This window comes from Nestor notabilis, unplaced genomic scaffold (genome assembly GCF_000696875.1).
Source record: "Nestor notabilis isolate BGI_N333 unplaced genomic scaffold, ASM69687v1 scaffold7700, whole genome shotgun sequence".
In the NCBI taxonomy this organism is placed as follows: domain Eukaryota; kingdom Metazoa; phylum Chordata; class Aves; order Psittaciformes; family Psittacidae; genus Nestor; species Nestor notabilis.
The window spans coordinates 1-26,637 of NW_009910591.1; the positions used below are offsets into that span (position 1 = coordinate 1).

The following is a 26,637-nucleotide window of genomic DNA, read 5'->3' on the forward strand; positions in this document are numbered from 1 at the left end:
TAGAAGCAAGTATTATTTTATTTTATTAGAATATATTTAAATATTCAAAATATATCTATTTTATTAGAATATTTTTAAAAGTCAGTCAGGGTTGTCAAATTTTAAGTATGTGAGTCTTTTTAGTACTTCATGAACCTTAGATGTTTTTCTTTTAAGCAGAGATTTATAGGATGTGTGTGTGTGTATATATGTCTCAGAAAACTTAAGATGATATTGTACAACATCTGCAAAGTACACATTTTATTTCTTGCTTTTAATGTTTTCTTTAAGATGCTGTGCATTTCCCAAAGCCCATGCACAAGAGCCAAGTATTTTCAGAGTTAGGGGGAAAAAACCTTCAACTGTTCTGTTTCTCCTGTGTAAATCTGGCTTAACTGTGCAGACTTCATTGTACTTGTTATTACTGTGGATTTACATCTGTGTAGTTTACACAGCATAGTGCCAAGATAGCAATTTTAGTGGAATTTAGTGTGATTGGGAATGAAAGAATAGAGATGTTTATCAGAAAACTGTTGGGAGGTACTTGACTCTCTTGCACTGTAATTTGAGAGATCTGTTTCATTTGGACAGCTCTTTCATGTGAAGATACAAAGGAGTACAGTACTTGTGTATCTACCTGTGGCAGAACCTGCCAAGCACTGTCCATGCCAGAGACATGCAGCAGTGATTGTGTAGAAGGCTGTGCTTGTCCTTCTGGAATGTATTTGAATTCCAAGACTGAACGATGTGTGCAGAGGTAGGTAAAGTTGCATTTCTGATAGTCACATTCACTATTTCAGACCACTGCATTTGCAAGTCAGAGTGAAAAGCTAATAAACATGTAACCTTGTAGATATCGTGAATCTGTAAACTTGGAGGGATCATAGAATCCTACAGAACCTGTATATTGATAAAAATTAGCTCTTTTAGAGTACCGACACTCATCCAACATCTTCAAAGCTAGTTTCTACATATTATCTGGGTTTTGGCAAATAAGAGATACAAAAGGTGTTCACTGTTGTGTAGAGGTGCTACTTTGTTACTGATTTGTTTTGGAATATGGTGTATTGAGATCAATTTCTTGTATTTAAAAATCAAACAAGCAAGAAATAAAAAAAAACACCACAAAAAACTAACTAAAAAACCCTCACCAAAACCAACAAAGCAACCAATTGAACTCTGAACAGCAACTAAGTCATTGGGAATTTTTTTCTTCCTGCAGTTTATGTATTTCTTCCTCATAGTTATGTATTTTTCATCTACTCCAGAAATGAATGCCCGTGTTATTTTCAAGGAGTTGACTATCCACCTGGAGAAAATGTAATGACATCTTTGGGCAAATGGTAAGTTACTTATTTACAGTGTTTATTTTTTAAGAGCTCTGTCAAGTCATTCTGGGTGGTTTGTTGGCATTTTTTGGTGGTCTGTCGTTGTTTGTTTGTTGGTTTTGTTTTTGGTTTTGTGTGTTATTTAAAATGAAAAGTACAGAACAAGTTACATCCGTTTTCTATGCATGTTTGGACAGAGCTTCTTTAGAACCTAGGTTTTCAGGTGCTTATAATCCAATTAGGTGTTTATAATCCAATATACTGAAGTGCAAAGTAGAGAGAAAAGCCACTGCAATTTTGTACATCCGTAATAATGTAAAGAGCTCCAGAAAACCACAAATACACGCTGGCCGTCGATTCAAATCTGTTCAGCTAGATCTTCATTGTTATTCTCCTTCCCTATACCAGATTGTAAATCCATATCTATATGTATATCTTAATATATCTTAATTGGTAAGTTAGCTCATCTTTGCCTCAGGGCAGATTCCCTGGAGAGTACTAGGCAACCGACTCTGCATATGGGGCTGTGCAAAGTCTGGGCGCACTGTTGCCTGCCTTTCCAGATATTTTTTTCAAAGCTTATGCCAGACAGCAGTTATGGGAAGGGGCTTCTCCTGGTAGATTATTTGATTGGTTTCCTTTCATCCTCCTCCTTTAGGGCCTAGTTTAGCTTATAATGCTAAGCACTGTGGTGGAGATATGGCTGAATGCACACCAATCTGTGATCATTCACAAATGCATTGTTTTAGAAAAGAGTTATTTGGAATCTGGCAGCCTATGTTTCATGTGAATCTACTAATTAAAAATATATCTACTGGTTTACAACTACTAGTCTTGAGGATAAGAGATCTGTATTTCCTATTTAGTCATGACTTTGCTTGCCATGTTTTAATAAGGCTGTATACATACCTGTTGTGAGGAAAGGCTTTCAAGCTCCTTTGAATTGCCTTGTGCTAAGTAACACATTAGGAACTGTATAGGACTATATGTGTGGATGAACTGGAAAAAATATACACAACGTGTATTTTTTTTAATCTGTCACTATGGTTTTTTATTAGAAAAAATGATGATCTTTATTATACACTCTCCATCCTTTTTCTTCTCAATTGCTTCCTTTTTCAAACTTCCACTTTCAAAGTTGAATTTCTTCTCACATTTGTCTATGGAGTAGCTTTTTTTCTCTGTTCTCATCCAGTTCTTTGAAATATTTTCATTGTGATACCAGCATTGTATCAGCACTTGAGTCCCTTGTCATGTCTCCCTATCAGTGCGCTTTTGCACTGCTTTGCCTGTTGGCTGGGTTATACTGTGAAGTCCTTGCACGCTTTTCATGCAGTACTTTGGGGTTCGTAGACAGCTCCAAACATGACAGCACAGTGTCTGTAGCACATACAGAATTCAGTTCTGAATCTGCTAAGCAGTAAGTGTACTGGGGACATCCTAGCTATTGCAAAAGAATGGAGAATAGTGCTGGAGTTCATGGGCTCAGGTTCTCTAGTGAAGCACAGGACCTGAAATTAAGCCAGTGTTGCTACATTTTTCCCTAACAATGAGTTGCTATCAGATCTGCTAGCATTTTATAAAAGGCCTGGTCTATTTTGGCTGGAATTAGACAGGAGCAGTGTTAGGTTGCTCAGTGCTTCCTTGCACACTTTATTCACAGTTCTAAGGTTCAGTGCAAATATTTTTACAGTTATTTTGTAATGACTCATACTGCATGCTTCACTATTAAACAGAAAACATTCATATTTTTAGATCTTCCTGGCTTTTATGACATTTTCATATATTTTTATTGCAGCCATTGCAGGGATGGAATAATGAATTGTGATAACAACATAATAGGTGAGTGAAGAGAGAGAGGGGAAAAGATATTTTGGTCAAATGAATATGCATTCTCTAATCTCTGTGAACCTGTTATTTGTAATAGAAGAATGTGCAGCATGAATAACTTGCAGGAGGGGATCGATCATTTAGGAATTACATGTTTGGGTGATTGAAAGAAAGGCTGGTGCAAATCAACAGCGTAACTGTCCAAAATACTGTTAAATCTGAGCAACTTTCTTTTTCCTGTGCTTTTAAATACTTTTTTTTTCTTTTTTTGATTGTTAATGTAAGTAGGCTTAGCTACATGATGAAGAGCAGAACTTCAGTAGGACAAACAGGTTAGCTTTGTCTCATAAAACATGATTGTAGGAACTGGACACTGGCAATAATTTTTCACAGATATTTGTTCTTTCCCTCCACAAACCTTGAGTAATTGAAATATGGAAGAATAATGTATCTTGTGTCATACTCATGTAAAAGAATGTAGCAAGTGCTTTTTCTGTTACAGTATATTTTATATATGACTAAGTATTATAGCCCATACTGTTGTTCTAATGCTCCTTTTACTTCAATGAGAAAGACTTTTATTTGAGTTTTCAGCTCTAAAATTGCCAGCTCTTTGGCCTTTAGCAGAAATCTCTTCCCCATGCACTTGAAGGTAGTGATTGTACTGATTTGACAGTTATCCAGAACCTTTCTCCCTAATAAATAAATAAACGAAACCCTTGCAACCAACCAAAACCACTTTAAAACACTGCCACTGCTTCAGGCTTTTCTGTTACCTATACAAAGTATGCTAAGTGCAACCCAAAGGCAATCGTGCAATTGAATTGTTTTATTCATTGTCAGTGACTGAAGAATGGAAAGTCATATCTAGCTCTCAGACCTCTTCTTGATATTTGTTTTGCTTTCTGTTGATTTCTGATTCTCTATTGGTAGCACTTTGTGTTCCTGTTTCAGAGGGCTGATTCCTTACTGTTTAAAGTCATGTCCCTTACTAAACGAATATATTAATTTCAGTATTTTGTATGAGATTTTACAAGGGCATGTAGGAATAGAACAAGAGGGAATGTCTTTAACTGTAAGAGGGTAGATTGTGATTAGACATTAAGAAGAAATTTTTTACTGTGAGGGTGGGGAAGCACTGTAACAGGTTGCCCAGAGAAGCTGTAGCTGCCCCATCCTTGGCCGTGTTCAAGGCCAGGCTGGACAGGGCATTGTGCAACCTGGTCTAGTGGAAGGTGCCCGTGCCCATAGCAAGGCGGTTGGAAAGATGAGCTTTAAGGTCCCTTCCAACCCAAACCATTCTATGATTCTGTGATTTATAGGGGTTCTGTGAAACTAACTATGCTCAGGAGAGACAGGTAATGAGATGTTACTGGATGATATACCTTCGTGTTACATATTCTCAATCTACATCTAATGCACCTTTATGAAATACAACATTTCAGGTGTAAAGACTAATATGTTTGTCAATTCTTCCCCCCAGCACAAAGCTGCCCAGTTGGACAAATTTATATTAACTGCAGTAATCCACAAGTTGATCCTGAACTCAGCAGAGAGAGAACTTGCGAGAATCAGCTGCTAAATCTCACTTTCTCAGCACACCTTCCTTGTGTTTCAGGTTGCGTCTGCCCACCTGGGTGAGTACAGACAGATATGCATCTTTTTGTGCGCAAACATAGATGACCACCTTCATTAGTGATTGAGGAATTAATTCTGCTGAGGACATAATATATTTCTACTTGGAGAATTTGAGGTGTCAAGGTGTGAGCATCCAACTTGTGAAGGCTTGTCACACAACAATATGGACTGTTCAAGGCATAAGGAATGGTAAACTGAGAGACAGGTGGAGCTAAAGGTCTAAGACCTTGCAATAATGAAAACAAAATAACAGAAATGTAGAAAAGGCATTGCAATATTTGATCTAATCCCTCTCCTACAGTGGAATCATGTTTACCTAGACAATTTTTTTCAGATATCTGACTTCATATTTGAACATATCACTCATTTGAACATATCAGCTCATTTGAAGTCCCTACTACATTTGGAGCAATTTAACCTAATAAGAATTTTCAGGTTTGTTTCTTTTTCCTCACTTAATGTTCTCACAGAATACAGCTATGAAAAGATAGTAAACTGAAAGCTGTAGTATCCTGTATCCGTAATGAAGTTTTGAAATGATGAAACCATTAGGTGCTATAGTAACATTATCAACATCTGCTGTTTTTTAAATATTAGTTTATCCATTTTTCTGTTTAGGGGAGTAATGGGTGGTGGTGGAATTCTGGTATTAGAAATGTTACCTGCTGCTTATTTCATTCTTTTTACCTCCCTGAAACTCTATTGCAGACATTTTGTTCTTGGGACAAAAGTCTACAAGGCTGCATAAATCAGTTGGCAATAGGCTGTTTCCCAAGGGAGTGAAAAGAGCTGTGCAACTCAAAGCCTGGTAAAAACTCTCTACTGGAAGCTGAGAGAGTTAATTTTTTGTGTTCTGCTCCAGATTTGTGGGTTTTGCAGATGCAAAGATGTGTTTGACTAACAGGTGGCACATTGCTTCTAATGATGCCCTTACCAAGGCTATTTACATATTTGTGTTTCTGTGAATAAGCAAAGCTATAGATAATGAAATTGTAACTGAATCTTCAGTGTAGTGAAGTGTCATAGCTGTCCTTGGATCTTTGCAGTTCATTGTAGGTTGGAGAGTAAGTATAAGCATCAAGAAAAATGTCTGATACTTCAAAGAGGAGCTGCGTACAGCATCTCTGTGTGGTATTTGTGGTGAATTCTTACATCATTGAAATCTATCCATTTGCTTGGCTTTACAAGAGAGAAAGCTGTTATCACTTGTTTTAGCTAGGGTAAGAAGGCGAGGAAAATACTGTATTTAGTATTACTTTGTCAGTGTGATGCTCTTTGTCTGAATGTGTCCTGTTCAGTTCTGAGCAGCTTTCAACCAGTGGGAATTTCAATTTCACGGTTGATTGTCTTCAAGAGACACAGTATTTGAAATAAATATGTATTACAAAGAACACTTCACATACCCTGGGTGAAAATTATAGTTTCTCAGTTTAATGGGGGAGACGAGTTCATGATGTCTGCATGTTCTCATTAAGAGGAGCTACAGAGTGGCAAATTTCCATCTGATAACTAACACAATGAATAAGAATCTAAGTTACAGTACACAAATTACCAGTTCATTCATATGAATAAATAAAATGTTCTGAGATAAATGCAGTAATTAAATCTTTCATTTTGGACACCTGGGAAACAAAACAGTGTCATCACCCTGTTTGTCATGGATGTGCCTTACACCTCTGATTTCTTGTCTGTGGTTCAGTTTTTCTGGATATTATTAAAAGCCACAAATATTTTACTTCAAAATTTAGACTAGTTGCTTTATTGCCAGACAAGTTTCCTCTATTCTTTCTCTGTTAATGGAACCTTTTTCACAAATTTTTTTAAAATTTTAGTTTTTCTTTGTTCCTGTAGGAGTTGCGACTGTAGGCATGAGTTTATAGTAGTAGTCTTGAGCTGTAAATAGCTATGCTGTGGTTATCTGTGTTATCATGAAATTCTCCTTTGAAGACTATGAGGATATTTCTGCAAATAAAGTTGAGTATACTGGTGCTTGCTGGCGTGAAGGTTCCAGTTGTACAGAAATAGGTACTGAATTAATTTTGTTCAACTAGGATAGCTTTTTTGGTAGTGATTAAATTATTGACAGAGTGAGAGATATAACTATAGCTGTAAGAAAATGCACCAAGTGAATATTTAAGCCAAGTGAAGAAAAAAAGAGAAGAAGAAGAAATTCTCATTTAAAAATTCTTAAAATAAATAAGTCACTGATTATTTTTTTTATGGTAAAACATATACCACTAGAGCAAAGGGGAATGATGGCTCCCACATGTCTTGGAAGATCTATTGTCTTCAGTTAAATGTAAGTTAATTGTCTGAGTTACAAGAAATTTTGTGACATTTAGAAGAGGTCTGGAAAAATCTTAGTTTCACAGACTTCAATATTTATTTGTTAATGAATAAGTCTTCATGGGGTTAGTGGCTAAAGGGCTAGTGCTGGAAGTGCTAGCACTTACCAAATATGAAATATTCAGATACCCGTGAAAGGAAATAAGCAAATTACTTATATAATCATTAATAAAATTATGCCTTTTCAATTTCAGAATATTTAAAATATTACTTGTTTTTCAATAATCATAATAATGCTAGTAACGTGAAAGTTTAGGAAAATATTGTTGTACCTAGATACCAGGTGTACTTCTGCTGAATGCATATTTTTTTTTTTTTTTTTTTTATTTTTTTAATAGTCTTGTTAAACATGGGGATGTGTGCTTGGATGCAGATGAATGTCCATGTTCATGGAAAGGAAAGGAATACTTTCCAGGTGACAAAGTAATTTCTTCCTGTCATACATGGTAAGCAGAGGGCTGTTTGGGATGATTATTTAATTTTAATTGTTTATTTACAGATTGGTTATTCCTTCGTGGTTTTCAATTATAAATTTCACACCAGATTTCAGTAAATAGTCTACCCTAATTTTGTATTTACATTGGTTCAAAGGGTTATGAAAATGACTTCTTTTAGGGTTGTTTGTTTCAAGAAGCTTTTGCATACAAAACTATAGCTATTTGGGATTTAGTTTTTGTAAAGCTTGATTTGTAAAAATATTTTCTTTCATTATCAAGGTGATCTAAATATTCTTTGGCTAGTGTTCCTAAACTACAGGTAAAATCCTTCAATTATTACACCTGAGTGACATTTGCTAGAGATTTATACTTACTCGTTTTCACATTTAGCTTTGAGTCCTAGCAGTCTAAAGGCTCAAAACATAACCTTGTGGCCATAAGCATATACCCATTACAGTGATAAATTAAGGAGAATACTGAGCATAGTAACAGATAAATTGCTTGCTAATTTTGCATGTGTGGATACTGATGAGCCAATCGGCTTTAAAAGGAAGTGTTTCAATAGACAAGGGTTGATAGGATCACTCAAATACATGCAGAAACCTATTCCATTTACTATCCAGTGTTGTAAATGCAGCACATACCCTATAGCTACATTACTCTGCAAAGTTTCCTTGAGCACTCTCAGTAAAACACCATACACTACCATTTTAATAAGCTTTGCAATAGCTAAGATATGAAAATATACCCCATCTGCGTCATCCTAAAGCAAACTTGTTTCTTGATGGTCCCTGCCTGTTTTTCCTCTCTGCGCACAGTTGAATGTTGCAAGATGGCACTAAGCAGCACTATTTGTCTTACCAAAGCCTCAGAAAGATCAGCTGTACTGTCAAGCACCAAGACACTATGGTAGTGGTGTAGCTTCTAGCTTCCCAGCAGAACAGTTCCTTCCTTTTGTCCCATTCTTTTAGCATACCAGGAATATTTAACTGGTGTCACCTGGTAAACTACTGCTCCTGGCCTGCACAGCTCAGTATAACCTAGTATAGTGAAGGCTTGTCCAGTCAGCACTAATCACTGCCTTCTCTGGATGTTGTTGCCCCCTCCAGCCTTGTGCTGACTGCCTACCTCTGCCTCTCGTCAGGTCCTCAGTATCTGCTCTAGAAGATATTTGTAGCCCTTTGGTCGACTGGTGAAGCGACTTACAAGCCATCTCCACTGGGCAGGCAGGTAAAGCGACCCGGATTATTCACCCCCTTATCTCTAAAGGCCTCTCCAATTGGACCTGGTGTGGGATTGCTTGCATCAGAAAGAACTATTATATCCCATTTAATCAATATGAGACTTCACCAAAGGCAGCAGCAGTGCAGGCAGAAAGACACTGGATATTTAGCCTTTTCTCTTTTTTTTTTCTTTTTTTTTTTCTGAGGCCAGGCCCATTAATTCATGTACAAATCCTTAAGGTTGTCATGGCTTTTCTAGACTGCCACGTCCAGAAGCAAAGATAGATTAAGTGATAATATTAAGTGATAATGGCTTTTTGGCAATGAGTTTTCCACCGACAGATGGGAAGTCTGCAACAAGCTCTGCTTCATACAAAGTGTATAAAGTCTTTGAGACTCCTTGTGTGTATGCAGGGGTATATTTGATATGTCAAAGTAATGTGCATTTTTACTCGTGCAAAGTGTGAGAATAATCCTGTGCAAACAAGCCCACTTAGGCTCTCTTAGCAGTTATGACATTAGTGTTATGTAGCACACAGAAATAGCGTGCATTCATACTAAATATCATCTTATTCATATCTGATGTAGTATTAGCAACATAACCATTATTATGATTTGTCTATTGAGCAGTAAAATAGCAAAATAATTTCTTAAATTGGCAAAACTCCCAGCAGAGTGCCAGGCGCTTTTAACCTAAGCTTTGGGGTCTGGATGAACTACAGTTCTAGGCTTCTCAAGTTTGGTTTTCAGTGCAACTTCTTGAAATTGTTAGCACGTGCTGGTGAGATTAAACACAAAAGGTTATTACACTAACTGAAGCTATCAGAGTGGCATTTTGGTGCTGTGCTGGGCAAGGTGAGATAGGTGGTGCAGTTAGCTGTGCTGGTTTGCTGTCATACATTGAGACCATTGAGCAAATGTTCTTAAATACTTCCTGGAGATACTTCTTTTAAAAAAGCTAGTCAAAGTTTGGAAGATGCAAAGTTTGGAAGTAGCTCTGCTTTTCCAGCTAGGACTTTAGATTCTGATAACTAAATGTTAGTTCACTTAATAGGAAACAAAACTGGTGCAGATGACTTTGGAAACATTCTGTACCTCTTAAGCCCTTCCTTCTGACTGTAAATGTGTTCAGACTCCTGAAAAAGTATGCAAAGGAGCTCCCTACTGTTTGCATGTGAAGAAATGTTTCTGCATGAATCTGTGACATAAAAGCACGTAGAGAATTTTTTGAATAGTCCTTAAAAAAAAAATATAGGTAAACCTAAAACCTAATATCTTGCAGAAAGCATGAGAAGCAGTACTTATTCTTTGAGTCCAAATATATTTTCTTCTATTTGTCTCTCTCCATCAGCTTGATAAGGTTCCTGCCTTAGGTACCACTTTAAGGTGACTAGAGTTAGCTGTGTGTGTCCTACTGCTATATACTGGTACAGCAAACACTTTTCACATGTTGGACTTTTATTTTAGCAGTGTGCTTAGTGGCCTTGTATATGTAGTTATATAAAACACAAGCAGCGGATACAGGAAAGAAAATTCTGTCCATCATTTGTAAATCTTATGTCATTTCTGAAAATGTTACTTAGATTGCAAGAGGGATATGCAGAAGGAGACATAGTATCAAGTGCTGTAAAGCCTCACTGTTAGGCAGTTACAAAACAAAGGTAATTCAGAAAGGTCTGAATAGTCAGTGTATGTGTGATGAAAGCATTTTGATGCATAGACAGAACTTGAACTGTTCTGGAACCTCCTAAACTGGCTAGGGTTTGGGATGATATCTAGGCACCTGAAAGATGAAAAAGGAACCGAAGAACCAAAATAGGGTACTGAATGTTTTCCTTTGTACTGTGAAATTGTCGTTCAAGCAGACAGTGCATAATGACTGTAGTAGTAGGACACATTGCTTGTTGATTCTAAGATTCAGCTCATATAGGAACAAATGTTCTGTGAGAAGCTGAAAAGGAAAACTTGTGGCACATCATTGGTGTGAGTTATTAGAAAATATATTGTATTATTTGGGTAGTAATTGTTGTTTTCTTGTTTAAACAAAAGAAATGCCCTTTTGGTGTCTGTATTTTCTAGAACCTATGAATTCTAACAGGAAGAAATGTGGACTGTACAAGTTAAAGATGAAAATTTTTATTCCAGAGAATCAATTTATACATGCTGCTTCTAGTTAACATTCCAAAATGCTTTTGTCCACAGACATCATACTTGCATGGCTTTTGTTTTTTTGCTTCTCAGTGCAATAACTGTAATCATTTGCCTGTGGTTACAGTTGATATTACCATTATTGCTCATACATTTTTCAGCATTTGCCAGCATGGATCATTTCAATGTACCTTCCATCCTTGCCCATCAATGTGTACTGCATATGGGGATCGGCATTACAGAACATTTGATGGACTAACTTTTGACTTTATTGGAACTTGTAAGGTTTACCTAGTTAAGGTGAGATTATTTTTTTTTTTTTTTGTAAAGCCTCTCTAAAACTGGATTTAAAAACTACCCTTCTACTTATTTCCTATCTGAACATTTTATTAAGTTCATCATATTGTTTTTAAAGCTTTGGTGTTGCTTAGACATTGAATCATTATTGTGGTTTAAGCCCAGTCTGTAACTCAGAACCATGCAGCTGCTTGCTCAATTCCCCCTTTCTTCCCCCCCAGCTCCTGGCAGGAGGAGGAGGAGAATTGAAAGAATTTAAATCCCACGAGTTGAGATAAGAACAGTTCAATAACTAAAGTATAATACAAAACTACTACTGCTACCACCAATAATAATAATGTTAAGGGGAGAGAATATACAACTAGAAAGGGAAGGGAGAAAAATCAAGAATAAACAGCAGTGATGCACAGCCTAATTGCTCACCATCTGCCAACTGATACCAAGCCCAGACCAAGCAGTGATCTGGCCTTTCCGTGTGACTCCCCACACCCCTCCCAGTTTATATACTGGGCATGACGTGCTGTGGTATGGAATACCCCTTTGGCTAGTTTGGGTCAGGTGTCCTGTCTCCGCTCCCTCCTGGCTTCATGTGCCCCTCATCACTGGCAGAGCATGAGACTAAAAGTCATTAATCAGGATAAGCATTACTTAGCAACAACTAAAAACATTGGTGTGTTATCAGTATTGTTCTCAGACTAAAGACAAAAACACAGCACTGCACCAGCTACTAAGGAGGAGAAAAATAACTGTTACAGCCCAGGTCAACCATACATTACATAATAATTATACTCCGAGGTTTCTGCCAAGTGATTTACATATTTATGTCAGTGTATTTAAAAGTGGCCATTTCTTCTTTTTTTTTTTTTTTTCTTTTTTTCCCCAGAGTACTTCTTCAAGCAATCTTTCTGTTATTATAGAGAATATTAATTGTTTTAATACTGGAATGATTTGCAGAAAGAACATTTTCATTAATGTTGGAAAATCTTTTTTAGTATTTGATGATGAATCTGGAAATCCAGTAAGTTTCAGTCTTTAATGCTGATCAAAAGGTAACATGTACTTCTCTGGGTGTTTTTTCTTTCAATTAGCAAAAACTTACTGTGCCACTTGGGTAGCAGAGGTGTGAGTATCATTGCTGTGAATGCTGATCACATCTAGATTGTTCAACAAAACCTTAAACAAAATCTTGTCTGTATTTAACAAAAATGTTAGATAAGATAATTGTTCTTTTGTTTAGACTTAATTCCTATTTAGTGTCTTTGGAAAAATTCGAGTATTTTGAAGTCAGTGGGAGTTTTGGTATTATTTCCACTAGAACTAAGAGTCTAGTCTGGAATGCATAGGAGGAATATTCCTATACAGTTTTAAAAAATAAATTGCAGTCTCTGGTTTATCCTCCACAGCCTGAATTTTGTTTTTCTTTTGGCCAAACTGCAAGCTATTGCTGTAAATATTTAGTGGTTTTAGAAATTTTAGTATAGATGGTACTATTTACAGTTTATAGATTGACTATGCAAAGGAAGTTGTGTCACTTTCTATGAGGTATTGCGCAGTTAAACCAGACATCTTAGTCCATGTACAAATAACTTGGAATCTGATTGTTATTAGACAGCGGGAAGAATGCCTTATACAAATAAGATGGCACTCTCTGGATATATGTAGATAATACCTTATTTCAAGAAGTTGCTCCAGTTGCCATTACCCATGCCTTAAATTTGATAGAAAATCAACTTTTAAAATAGCAAAATTATAAAAATACAACATAGTTCACAATCAAAATCCACACCATTTTCGTTTAAGCGTTTGTCCCTCTGTGGCCTCCTGTCAGTTTATTGAATTCTGTCTGCATCATTCATTTTATTTAGGTGTTTCATTGCCTGTTAAATGAACATCTTGTGAAGACATTACTTCCATTATAAGCTGCCTTGTTTTATTTTGAACAGAGCTTATCTAGTTACATAGATGAACTACAGAAAATGCAGGTATGGAAAGCTGGATTTTTCACTGTTGTTCATTTTCCTGATGAGCACGTCACCATTCTCTGGGATCAGAGAACAACAGTTCATGTTCAGATGGGTCATCAGTGGCAGGTAAGCGGCAGTCAACATTCTTATTGCCATTTCTTTGAGGTGTTTATGTAGGTTTTATTAAGATGTTATTATTTGGAGAATAGACAATCTCTCACAATCTCTCAGAAGTCATGAAGGAGAGAGTTTCTCACAGTCTCTCAGTCAAGGATAGTAACATCAACTACCTTGTCAATTAAAATATTTTCTTAGGTCCTATTTACTGTCCAACTTCTATAACAGCAGAAACAAGTATCTTTGAAGCAACATTCTCCTTCAATACTGATTTCGTACATGACTGGTGCAGGTGTTATTTTGCTGAAGCATAAAAAAGCACATAGCTAACAAACAGGTCACTTCTCTGAAAAAAAATCTGCTCCTTTCTCAAAGGTTTGGAGATACTTAGTTGAAAAGGAATAATGTTGATGGTGTTAAAGTAAAATGTTTTCCATAGTTTTACTGTCACAAATTGTTGGACTGTTTTGGCTGAAATTTAGCTGAATGAGATAAAATCCTAACAAATTTATAATTAAGTAGCTGAAGACAGGAACTTAAGAAGCAAGTTTTGAAAATGGTCGTGTCTTGTAGTGTTTTGTGTCAAGGGGAAATATGGTGGGTTTAAATATATGTGTGTGTATATCTTTTTTCCCCAGGGTGAATTGACTGGATTATGTGGAAATTTTGATCTGAAGACAGTCAATGAATTGAGGACTCCAGATAATTTTGAATTAACAAACTCACAAGAGTTCGGAAACAGCTGGACAGCTGTAGAGGTACGTAGTAAAAAGCATATGTCTGCTAGTAGATTTTTTGCTGTTACGTCACTTAATTTATCTAGAATGAAATCATATTATACTTCCTGGAAGTATCAGGCAGGCAGCAACACAAATAACAATATCATTCTTAGAGATGTCATAATCCATTAAGGAGAAGAAAATAATCTCCTTTTTCTCAACACAGCGCTATCCCGTAGAGGAAAATGCTGTACAGTAGTCTAGATCTACAAGTGTCTTTTAAAATGTTTGAACAGTAAAGTAGTATTTTTCTTACATAATGGAACAATTGTGGGTTCATTTTAGACTGTGTTGTCAGTTTAGCTGATCTTTCATAGCTGGGAAATGTTTAACTATGAAACCATAACAACGGAAAGAAAAAATATTCTTTCATATGCTATAAAATTAAAAATTTAACTATTTTTAATCTCATTTGTTTAGTGGTGTTCACAGAAAGGTTTCTTCCTAATAGTTAGAGTAAAAAGATCTGATTTCTAACACATTCATGTCCTTCGAGTGAACTTTGTTACTTACGAAAGCTAGACTATTCAGGTGTAAGGACTGTTTAGACCTGTATGTACATAAGTGGTTTTCTGCTGCTCTTGGGCAAACGAAACATTTCTTCAAATTGTGTCCTTTTCCTTTTCTGCAGATTATCAACTCTTTTAATTCCATATCTTAGTCTGGCTTTAGTTTTGTATGCGATGCATTTGCTTTGTGGTTTACATCTCTTTAAAAAAACAAACCAAAAAAACTCCCAAAAACCCCCAAAGCTATGCTTTGCAAGTTCAAACACTAAGTAGTTATGAAACGTGTTTCTCACCTTAATTTTGCTTTCTGGTTAAGTGTGTTGACAGCTCTGACATTCGAAATCCATGCAGTTTGAATCCCCTCAGAGAGCCATTTGCCAAGAAGGAATGCGGAATACTGTTAAGCGAAGCATTTGAAACTTGCCATCCAGTGGTGAGTTGTGGTCATGTATAGAAAGATATGAAGGTGACCATAGGTGATGACTAGAGAGAAACTCTACTTTTCAACTTGCATCACTTTAAATCTTCATCTTGTCTTTCATAACATAATAGTTTTGACTACTATAGCAAAAAAGAATATGAAGAAAGGCTAACCTATAGCAATGCTGATTTTAAAATGTGAATGTTTAGCTGGACTATGTGCACTTAGCTGAGCTAGACAGTAAGCCACTTTGGCACCAGTTTAACATTTCACAGTATTGGTAGTCCTATTAGTCATCTTGTTAATGAATTCAGCCAAAATTATACCCATTTGTGGTTGTTTTTTGGTTTTTTTTTTTTTCATCCTAAGCACTATTTGCTTAAGCATAACCATTTGCTTTGTTTTGCTCAAATGTATTACATAGTACGCACATTTTTCAGGCCATATTTAAATAAACTGACAGTTTCTGCTAGGTAACTTCAGATGCGAGGAGCTCATTCCTAGACAAAAAAACCCCACATGTATCTGTCTCCTCGCTCAGGCAACTACCTAAGGAAACAAATGAGCCAATCAATGTGTTCTGACAGCCAACAGGCTCAGGTTTGGTTGGAGAAGGGGGGGGACTGGAGACAACCTATTTCCAGAGATAGGTCTTATATGGAAAATGACTTATCTCAAGATGTTCAGATATTAACACTATGTGCATGGCTTAAAGAGTTTAAGTATCAGAATGCTTCCTAGGGAGAAAGGAGATTTCATACGAAAGGCAACCAGGGGTCTTGCAGAGTTGCTTTGTATATTACTTTTGAAGACAGTGGGGGTTGATGTTAAAGTTGTACCAATGTAAAGTCAGCTTAGTCCACTGTGTAAGGTAGGTAGCAACTAAATTCCTTATCAGTTTGGAAGTATTAGTCAAGTGTAAATCCATGTAGAATGTATAACAATTCAATAAACAAATCAGGACTGAGAGTTTTCTTTGAAATTTTTTCACTTAAGACTTCAAAATAATCTAAGGGAAAAATCATAAATTTGCCTGTGAAATTGTCTAATAATATGAAAAGAATGAACCACTCACATGTAAAAGAAGGGGTTTTCATCTACTTTATTATTTCTTACATTTTATACGTATCTAACTTTCTTAATGTTTCTGCACTTTACTGATTTGTGGTCAGTTTAGAGAGTTTCTCTTTCTTTTTTTTTTTTTCCCATAAGCTTTTGTTAATTTATTATGGTTTAAATATTACAAAACCATAGAAAACACAATCTCAAATGAACATCTTAGTGTGCATGTTCTTAATGGGTCATTGATTTAATTGTGTTATTAAGTATTGTGCAAGATTTCATGATGTGTTCTAATAAACTCTTCACCTTCTGTTTCAGGAAACATTAAAATTAAAATCTTTAATGTTCAAAGTCTTACATATTAAATTTTGAAAGCATCATAGCTTTGTATTGAGGTGATTGTTGCCAGTGTCTGTATGAGTATTTTTGATAAGTGGTATTTATTTTTCCAGATTGATGTCACCTGGTTTTACTCAAACTGCTTGACAGATACATGTGGTTGTAACCAAGGAGGTGACTGTGAATGTTTCTGTACAAGTGTATCAGCATATGCCCATCAGTGCTGCCAGCATGGAGTTGCTGTAGACTGGAGGTCTCCTAGAGTGTGTCGTAAGTTTACTTAACTAGCATTGCGAGTGGCTGCCACTGTCTGCATTCATGAGACCCAGACCTGAAAAATCAATCCTATGAAGTCACCTGGGGTCATGAATTGAATCACTAAGCCACACAGGCAGGAATATGAGTGGGCGCCTCCCACTGCCCTCTGTGTTCGTTTTGGTCTGGCTGGATTACACACTTCTTTGCACATTTGTGGGTGGTACTCTTCTAGTTTTAATTCCTTGTCCTATGATGTGAAACGAAAAATCATGGCAAGTCTATATTAGGATATGGAATGCTTCCTTCAAACCAATGTTGCAAAGTCAACAGCTTAAGTAATTCCATCTTCAGGACTTCACTTCTTATATACAAATATAGCTGCCTTACTACTGTCCCCAGAGCAAGAGTGAAATAAAGGTCTTCTGAAGAAAAACAAGTAGGTTTTTAAGCAGGACTGTGTCATTACCTTAGCATCCTTATTCAACAATGCTTAGAAGTTGTAAAAAGATCTGAGGCCTTTTTCTATGGTATCTAGTGCAAATGCATAATGAGAAACAGTCATTTCCCCAGTGATGTGATAAAAATGGACACAACAGAAAGAATGGGAGGAAACAAGTATTTTCTGACTTTACAGTTGCACGGGGAGAGCTTGCAGCTTGCTCAAAGTCACACATCAAATTGGCCATAGATCAAGAGGGTTACTCTTACTTTTCAATGAAACTACATGAATGTTTTAATGTGAGCACAGAAAGACAGCAGAGCTTAGTCGTAACCACTAGAGGTCACAAAAAGACAGCTGTAGATATGTAAGCTTAGCATTTCTTGCTAGAAAGCTGTACTTTATTTAGAACAGTGTAGCTTAAATTAGCATTTTATTAAAGCAGTAAATCTTTGGCAAGATTTTTTAAAATATTTGTGCTTTTGTTTTACCTCTTAATTGTGAAGGGTAATAGAAAACCTGTGTATCTGCAGAATGCCTGCAACTGCCTTTCTTTTTCTTTTATTTTTTAGCTTACGATTGTGAGTATTTCAACAAAGGTAAGTCCGAAAGGAGCTTATAAAATCTCAATAGAATCTTTGGTTTCTTTACATAACTCTTAGTACTTTGTATGAAAATAACTTTATGTTAATTAAAACAGTTGTGAATGATTTATTATTTAAATAACCAAGATTCTGTTTTAATCATTTATTTTGCTTTTTAAAAGGCTTTTGATTTCATTAAGTTTCTTATTCCTGGGCCTTTCCCAAGAATACACATTTATCTAATTTTCTTTGCATTTATGGATCATGATTAAACAATCAGTAAGTAATTAATAGACTATTCAACTCACTAGTCTGAGTGGCAATACTTGATTCAGGTGTAGAGCAGTTCAAAACTGATACCCTATGGGTCTGTGAAACCAATCTTGACCACCTGCGCAGCCTCCAGAGGGAGCTAGCTATTAAGACATTACAGCTTTTGTGCCCAAATGTGGAATAACTCTCCGTTTAGGTATGTCTGAGTGAGCTTTAAGCTCCTGAGCAACAGCCATTGCTGCTGCATTGAAACGGCTCTCAGAGAGAGGTGCAAAACTTGTGCAAGGTGCTAGAGGAAACTTTGAGTCTGTACTGGGTACTGTACTGCTGTGTTAACACTGGAATCCATATCCAGGCTATTTAGAAGTTAAATTGCAAGTGTCTGCATAGTTAGACGTAGCATGCAAGCCAGCCTGATGTGAGGAATGGTCAGGACTCCTGCTATTTATTCTATAACTCTTTTTATCAAGCTCATGTAGAAGCCTGTCTTTCCAGATGGTTTGTGATATTTTGATCTTCTGTTAGACTCCATGTTGCAGCAGCTCACCCCCAGGATAATCTCAGAGAGGAACTGAGTTTAAATTAGAATAATAGTGCAATGTGCCAGGCCCAAACAACATTGCCTGTGAGTTTGCATTTTCTCATATACTGATTGCTGAAAAGATGTTGAGTGGGGTCAAATTGCTAATGCAGTGGAATTTTATCTAAATCTAAGCCTTTAACTTAAATAAAAGTCAGTTGAATATAAGAGGTGATTGCAGTTTTACATTTCCTTTTTTTGTTTGTTTTGTTTTATCAATGAAATAGTTTGCTAAATAATCTTACTGCACTTGAAAAAGATTGAAATTGCAGTGCCTCTAACATCAGTGGTAGTAGTGAAGTTAGATTATGTACTTCTATAGTGTTTTATTAGTTTTACTTGTTACTGAATTCTGACAGAAATTAGTTGAAATGGTGGAGAGCTGTGCATGTGACCAGCTTGTAATAAACATGGTTATTGTAATCTTCTCCCTTTATATCACGCTACTGTTTGCTAATCCAGCTCACCAGTGTTCAATATCAGATGTTTCAGAGCTCCAGTTGGGGGAAAAAAAAAATAAATCTCTGTGCTGAAGATTTTATTTTCTACCTCAAATATAGAAGCATTCCTGACGATTACTTAGTTTTGGATACAGGAAAGTTAAGAAAACATCTTAGACCAGGGAGAGGTTTTCTCTATGTAGCCTTGTCATGAATCCAGAGTGAAACAATTCCAGTCCTATTAGAAGCAGGAGCAGAAACCTTTTGTCTTTGGTAAGGGGAAAATCTCAGCTGGTACCTGTGGCTTCTCAAGTTTTTGATGGGCCTGAGATAGAAGACTTAAACATTTATTAACATTTCCAGATCACTGGAAGTTCTAAGCAATTTATAAAACATATTTCAACTCACTGTACTGAAGGTAACCAGATATCACTGTATACGTTTAGCTAGGCATGGGCTTGTCTTACTTCTCAGTGATTATGTTTGTATCTATACTCCTCAAGGAGTTCTTTGATACTTGATGACAACAAACTTCTATTCCTTGCAAAATGCCTAACACTTCAGACACTAATAAAATAGGTTTTAAAGAATAGTAAGTTCAACCATATAAATAAACAATTTAAGGGGATCCCAGGGTGGTCTGTAGAACATTGTTTACTTCTAAATCAAATAACAAAGAGGTCAGATAACTTTAATAAAGTGACTATGAAACTGAAGTGCATGAGAGGGAGGAAAAGCAAAAGCTAATCATGAATCTTGAAAATTGAAAGTAGGTATTCTGGACAGTTTTCAGAACATGTATTTTCTATAAGAGTTTGGCTTTATTTAGGTTGTCATCATAGTTTAGTGCATGGTACCTAAAGCTATTTTCAGAGTGGAAAGATGTGTTTTTATGTGCTGTATCATAATATTTAGAGCTTAAGCATTTGTGACACTTGACATGAAAGATAATTCTGATTTATTTTTTTTTTTTCCAACAGCTCTGGGAAAGGGCCCATATAAACTGGTCAGCTATTTGTCTGGGGGATTTGTAATTGCAGTGGAACTGGTGAATGGTGGTGTTTTCCCAGTGAGAGAAGAAGATATTGTTCCTGGACATGCAGTGAGCTTTATGCTGACTTCAGGACTTTATAAACCCAAAGCACATGGTAAAGTCACTGTAACCTAGAGGCTTAAGTAATGCAGAACAAATTCTGCCTTTGGATACAATTCTACGTTTAAGAATGTCTTGGGTCAAAAAATCTTTATCTGTTAGCTGATTGTGCATCCTAATGTTGTCTGCCAAAATTTTCCATTGCTTGGTTTAAATAGATAATTGTAGCTTTATCAATAGATAATTTTAGTTGAAAAGCAATAGCCCCTCTGTGCCCCAGCTTCCAGAAGGACCAAACCAGCGATTAGCCCAGTTCTCTAGATATATGTTGCTCCCTGAACCCTTCCTCTGGCAGAACTGGAACATAGTAAAGAGTGAGAGAGAAATCATACAAGAAAAGTATTCCCTAATTCACTCTGTCACCATCGGCCATTCTCTGCTTGCTTGTATGGAGATTCCTGTTGGCACTAAGCTAAACTGCATAAGTATGCGTATGGCAAATTTGTCTCCTTCAGGTCCTTAAGCTTCTGCTGGAGGAATGTGTTGCTTATTCAGCAGACAAAAGAAGTCTTGCACACCTTCAGACAGGTGGAAAAAGCTTACAAGAATATATTCAGCACTTTGTGACACTGATTAAATGCTAGAGTTGTCTGCATATAAAGCTTTAATTTCAGCTTGAGTGTCAACACCATTTTACTGATGAGAGTCCCCTGATCAGCTCTTTGGACAGCCTGAAGGTGGCTGTCTTTGTGTAACCAAAGAAGGGATATGGGTCTGTTGAAAAAATGACAGGCATTTGATTAGTATTACTGCTGTCTGTAGAACTGACACAAGAACTCATGTAACAATATCCAAGGCCAGATTTCTTTTACTAGTCATAGTTTTGAGACACTTGTACATTGTGTTCAATACATGTTTGGAAAGGGAAGGACAGTCTGACTGTCTTATTTCCATATATAATTTCTCTTGTTCAGAATTTAACCTGTCAAATGGAATTTGGGCCTTATAGTCCAATTCGACCATTTCATCACTTGGCCATGGAAGTGTTTGTACAATCAATATGATATTTTTCATATCCATGTCTTCATTTATATTACATTCTTGGTTCTTTGAAAAATGGGTGTGTTTTAGCATTTTCAGACAAATCGTAGACAATGGAAAGTTTTGTGCCTTGATTTGCTATACATCAGGTATTATAAATCACATTGACCGTCCGTTGTTACTTTTTAAATAGATACCTGCTACAGACAATTAATAAAGAGATATTCACAGGAGCCACTATGTTTTTCAGATTAATTGAAACGTTTATGCTCAGAAAACAAGTTGGTCTTCCAGAAGTGTTATACCAGAATGTGACAGTTATGCCTGGAGGATTATTAATGGCTGTTTTCAAGAGAATAGCAGAGTTTACAGCAAAATAGAATGGTAATTCTGTGAGCAAGAGATGCCTGTAACAGGCTCAAGATCTGCTGCTCTGCAATTTGTTGTACAGAGGCTTGCTTCAAATTAGTACTGTTTTCAGGTTAAGGTATCATATGGGTACACTTGCCAGAAAACAGGCTTCACTGATAACATACTTTGAAGGGTCAGGGACCTGACTGCTTAGAAAGCTGAATGCAAAATACATTTTTGTAATTTATTTCTTATGAAAACTCCGAAGTTATAAATTCCTGATGGCAAATGTTACTTGTAGGGCTACCTAGATAAAGTTTAAGATTTTTAAAATAAATGGCTTAGTAAAGGTTGTAAACTGCATCCTGGTATGGGCAAAGGTCTTAATCTGCTCGTATTCCTGTTGAAATCTATAGGGTGCTTAGAAAGCTAAATATCTGTCATAATCTAGCACTCTGAAATCTGTATATTTTCTTAGAAGATTCAGGCTATTCACTGGTAAAACTAAAGTCACCTTTCATTGCTCATGCTGGTATTATCAGTAGTGGTACATCAGAATAAGTTCAGTTTACTGTGCATGTATCAGCAAGTAAATGAGTTCCGTATTGGTTTTGTGGGGTTTTTGTGTGTGGTTTTTTTGGTTTGTGGGCTTGTTTGTTTATTTATTTTTATCTTGTTTCTTCTTGTTTTTTTTTTTTTCCCAGATTCCAACTTGATTTCATTTGAAACAGCTGAGAGACCAAACTATTTTCTTCAGTTGGTCTCCAATAACACCCTTGTTCTTTCTAAATGGAAAAAAACTGAAGAGTTTCACAACAGATCTACTTTTGTCATTCACAAGAATACATGGCTTTCAGGATACAGTTCCTTTGAGTCATTTGCAAAACCAGGATACTTCATCCACATTACAGCTTCTTCAGTTGAGCTTTTGAAGTATCATCATTCAGAGGAGTTCAGGTTGTCGACCCTTTTTAAACTTGTAGGTGGGTAATTAAAGTTGTATTTTTATGAACAGCAGTTTGCTCCCTGTGAAAATACAAGCTAAATAGAATTCATGTTTTCAGAGGTGATGCAATGGGGTACTTCTCCCCTACATAACTGGGAGCTGTGGATAAACTGTCATGTACAGACTCAAAATCTTCTTCCCTGATACTTGTACTAAGGATGAGATTTTGTTTTCTTATCAAAAGCCATTAAATAGCTTAACACAACTTTGCTATATTTGTGAACTGGTTTTGGAAATGCATAGCCTAGTGAATAGTTTCTGGGCAATAGCTGCTTTATGGGTGGTGAGGAAATTCTTAAGGAGTAGAAAATTCATGCTGATGAATAATGGCTTCACAAAGGGAGCAGAAAAAAACTGAAGGCATTGCTAAAAGGTAAGGTCTGTGGATGATGTTTCTCCTCCTTTCCCTCTGACTGATGCCAAGAGGTAGTTTTCTGTATAGTGCGTTCTCATTGCAAGCTTTGTGGCCTCGTCAGAGGCTGATGCCATCTAGTGTTAAGGACATTGCCTGTAGATTACACTTCTCAGACCTCATGTTTTCCCTGAAAAACACCCCAAACTTTATCCACATACCCACTCACAGGGGCTCTGCCTTTTGGGATGTTATCCTCTAGTGTTTCAGGCACTGTCTAAGTGGAGATATATGACTCTTCTTGAGATCTAGATGCCTGTTCTCTAATGTTTCTTGGACAGCTAAAGCTCTTGAATACACAGTACAGCTTGCTATGAGAGTGTTTCTACCTAGGTGACAGGTTCCTATTCCTGTAATAGTGGCTGCATTCCACTGAGACATAAGGGTCAGTGATGTAGGAGATATTCTGAAGACCCTTTGTAGGACCTGGATGCAGAAGTTGCTCCTACTGGAACTGATGACAAAAAATACACATTAAAGAAATCACCAATCAGTCAAGCTCTTTCTTTTTTAGATTAGTAAGGAAAAGAAATAACAAGAATAACTGTTTTCACATATACTTAAAGACTTGGGAACCTTGTGCTGAAGAAGATGGCCTTACAGGTCAAGAACAAGATACAAGAAGTTATATTGGCCTATAAAATCAAGCAAAGCAGATTATTCATTAAACCACGATTTCCTTTAGTGTCTGCTTGTCTTGATACATAAAATATACCAAACATATTCGTATGATTTTAGTTATGAACTTCAGCAACAAGTACTTCTTGCTGAAACCACCCAAATCACTACAAGTGTTTGTTTTTATGTTCTAAAGCTTTTGATTGTGCTGTAATTTTAAATGCATTAGTAATCTGTTTATTTGGGCAGCAGAAATACTTTAATAGGTATTCCTGGCAATAACATTTTTTAAGATCAGTTCCTCATTCTTGGAAACCAAAATTTTATTTTACAAGTAAAGAAAGAAAATTAAATACTGTAACTCATGAAGTGTGGCCTGGCCATGTTTTACAATGACCATGCTGAATCTCAGCACAGACAAATCTGAAGCAGGCACTGACTTCTGTGACAGAAGAGGCCAACTGCATGCCTTGTGGAGCTTCTTGTTATCAAAACATTGAATTAAAGTGTTAATGGTGGCATTGTGAATCTGCTGGTGTTTTGCGGTGCATTATGCTGACAGCCTAATGCAGCTGTTGACTGGCACACTCCAACTTCAGAAAAAATGACAGATTTTGTCATTGCCAAATGCCTGTTGCCTCTTGACAAATGCTTGTAATCACAGAGCTGTTGAGGGTTTTGAATGGCAGAAATATAGAACTAATGCTATTACCAGGGTGTTCATACAGCATTTCAAGCAAGTAACTTTTTTGGGACATAACAAAAATATCTCCTTAGTCTTTTATCTTTGAGGGAGAAATGAAGAAGGTTAAAACGTTCCAATTCTCAGTGGTCATCCATTAGCAGAGTGGTATGTCTTTTCAAGTGTGAAGTCTTTACCCTCCAGTCATTATACCAAAAAATCCTATCTATGCCAATGGAAAACTAAAACAATTTACCTCAGCAAGTGGGATCAGATCAAATGATCAAGAGGCATTTCATTAATCACCACATCCGAGGGCTTGGGTTTCAGAGTTTTATAAGCAGAGAAACATAGGGCTTGAATCTTTCTCCAGTGTACTTTCACGAGGGCCAGCCTGCTGGTGTAGGGTAATTACATGGTCTAAAAATACAGCAGCATTTGTTTAAGTTAATGGAAAAGTTACACCAGCTCCAGAGTGCACAGGCAAAAGCGTATTGAGTTTCAAAATGCTTTGCATATTAGATCAGAAACTCTTGAACCGGGAACAGCTATTCCTGCGGAATCAGAGGATAAATATTGGAAGCAGAATAATAGGCCCAGTAAATCCCCTTGGCCAGAAAGTTCCTCATGAGACTTCTTCATGCTCTGACGCACATTCAAAAGGAAGAATTTTAAATGACCTGATCACCACAGCAATAGATACATCTCTGTTTTAAGTCAGCTGACGAGTCACTTTTTCCAGTTTCACCGCAATAAATATCGTCACATCAAAATACTTTGACTATAAATTGCGCAGATATGATGGGCTAACACTGCGAAGTATTTTCCATGACAAGTCACTTTGGCTTCTAAATTGGGTTATTTTCATTATACTTAGATTTGTCTGCTGTCCTGTTCCCACAAACATTTGAGGGTTTTTGTTGATAACTGAATTCGAATAGAGTATACTTACAAGAAAATACATTTTGTGCAGGAATTTTTACCAGCAATGGATTGGTATGCATTCAGTCAAAAGAAAGAATGCACTTAAGTCTTACTAGATGGACAAACACAGAGGTGTCACGTAAGAGTAATCAAGTCACATTTGAAATGGTTGGGAAGTTAGTAAATATATGGAATTGATGACCTTTTAATGGATATAACTGCAGTTTTCTTATCCTTTTTAATAAGCTCAGGTTGGATGAAGCCTTGATCAATCTCATCTGGAGGAAGGTGTCCCTGCCCATGGCAGGGCGTTGGAACTAGATGATCTTTAAGGTCCCTTCCAACCCAAACCATTCTATAATTTTATAATAAAAATAACATGCTCAAACTAGTTACCTTTTACCATTCACAAAATTATCATAATATGCTTTACCCTTTTAAGAACACTGTGAATTAAACTTACATATTTTATAAAAATGTGACTTGCCCTATATAAATTCTGCAGCAAAGTTCTTAACAGTGTTAACTGTGTGCTTTAATAGCTAACTTTCTGTAAATACAAGGCCTGTTAGAGAATTTTCAGCTAAAATTAAAACCCAAGATGCACTAAATATATGCACACTGCACGGAGGTATTTATCAATATTTAATTTTGATGCAGAGCATTTTTGGTTTCTTTTAATGTTTGCATCTTAATTAACTGAAATGCATTCAGAAACATACTACAAAGTGGAAAATGAAATGAAATTTAATGAAAAACTTTGTTTAGAAAAGCATCTTGAACCTAAGTCAGATTTATACATGATATCATTGACTATTTTAACTTTGATTTATATCCATTTCCATCAAGAGAGTTAGTTTTCTAGAATGTCCAGTTTCACTCATGAGTTGTTTGTAAGTTTAATTTGAGCTTGTACACTTTGTCAGTCCAAAAGATCGTGAAATGAGACCTGGAGCTGGATAATGCTGAGCAAGTTCTGTTGTACCTGCGAAACCCAAGTATGTCCCTGAACGCATCTTCTTGGTAGCTCTTGAAATCAGACTGAGGGTACTGTCGAATTGTGACATCTTTCCTCTTTATACCACAAACACAAACGTTTGACCTCCCATTTTTGACTGAATAAATAGGAGATAAAATAGTTATAGTAATGAGATTATAATCCTCTAACATTGTAAGAGTAAACTAAACAAAAGTATTTGAGAGGTAGATAATTATGCTTCACTTTCAGTGATGTTTTGGCTGGGCACAAAGTTCGATTTTTCCAATGATATTTGCTTACACTTCTCATTGCAGAAATAAAGAAGTCATGGGCAGAGTTTGTTAGTAGTTTGTGCGTGTTAAGTGGGTAGATAGGATTTCATGTTTCTAAACTTGTGACTGAGGAGATAGGCAATCTACATTAGTAAGCAGAGTTTTGCTGCTGTTACAAATAGAAGTAATTCTAAAGCAAATTTTGCTCCTACTAGATTTTTTAAAATCTTTGGGAAAAACAGCAAAATAGAAGAAAGTGTTAGATGAG

The 26,637-nt window shown here is 36.4% G+C and overlaps 1 protein-coding gene across 1 annotated transcript in view; it reads left to right on the forward strand.

The window, feature by feature from the left end:
- Nucleotides 1–570: 570 nt before the first annotated feature.
- LOC104399710 (otogelin-like) overlaps nucleotides 571–26,637 on the forward strand; it is a gene marked incomplete at its 5' end in the record, with an annotated part of 62,878 nt that continues 36,811 nt past the window's right edge. The window contains 14 exons of the mRNA XM_010010811.1: nucleotides 571–736; nucleotides 1,248–1,322; nucleotides 3,106–3,149; nucleotides 4,621–4,774; nucleotides 7,460–7,567; nucleotides 11,091–11,229; nucleotides 12,110–12,244; nucleotides 13,170–13,316; nucleotides 13,946–14,065; nucleotides 14,912–15,028; nucleotides 16,531–16,687; nucleotides 17,687–17,713; nucleotides 19,972–20,139; nucleotides 22,181–22,459. Of these exons, the coding sequence (XP_010009113.1) occupies nucleotides 571–736; nucleotides 1,248–1,322; nucleotides 3,106–3,149; nucleotides 4,621–4,774; nucleotides 7,460–7,567; nucleotides 11,091–11,229; nucleotides 12,110–12,244; nucleotides 13,170–13,316; nucleotides 13,946–14,065; nucleotides 14,912–15,028; nucleotides 16,531–16,687; nucleotides 17,687–17,713; nucleotides 19,972–20,139; nucleotides 22,181–22,459 (1,836 nt within the window). The remainder of the gene's footprint in view (nucleotides 737–1,247; nucleotides 1,323–3,105; nucleotides 3,150–4,620; nucleotides 4,775–7,459; nucleotides 7,568–11,090; nucleotides 11,230–12,109; nucleotides 12,245–13,169; nucleotides 13,317–13,945; nucleotides 14,066–14,911; nucleotides 15,029–16,530; nucleotides 16,688–17,686; nucleotides 17,714–19,971; nucleotides 20,140–22,180; nucleotides 22,460–26,637) is intronic.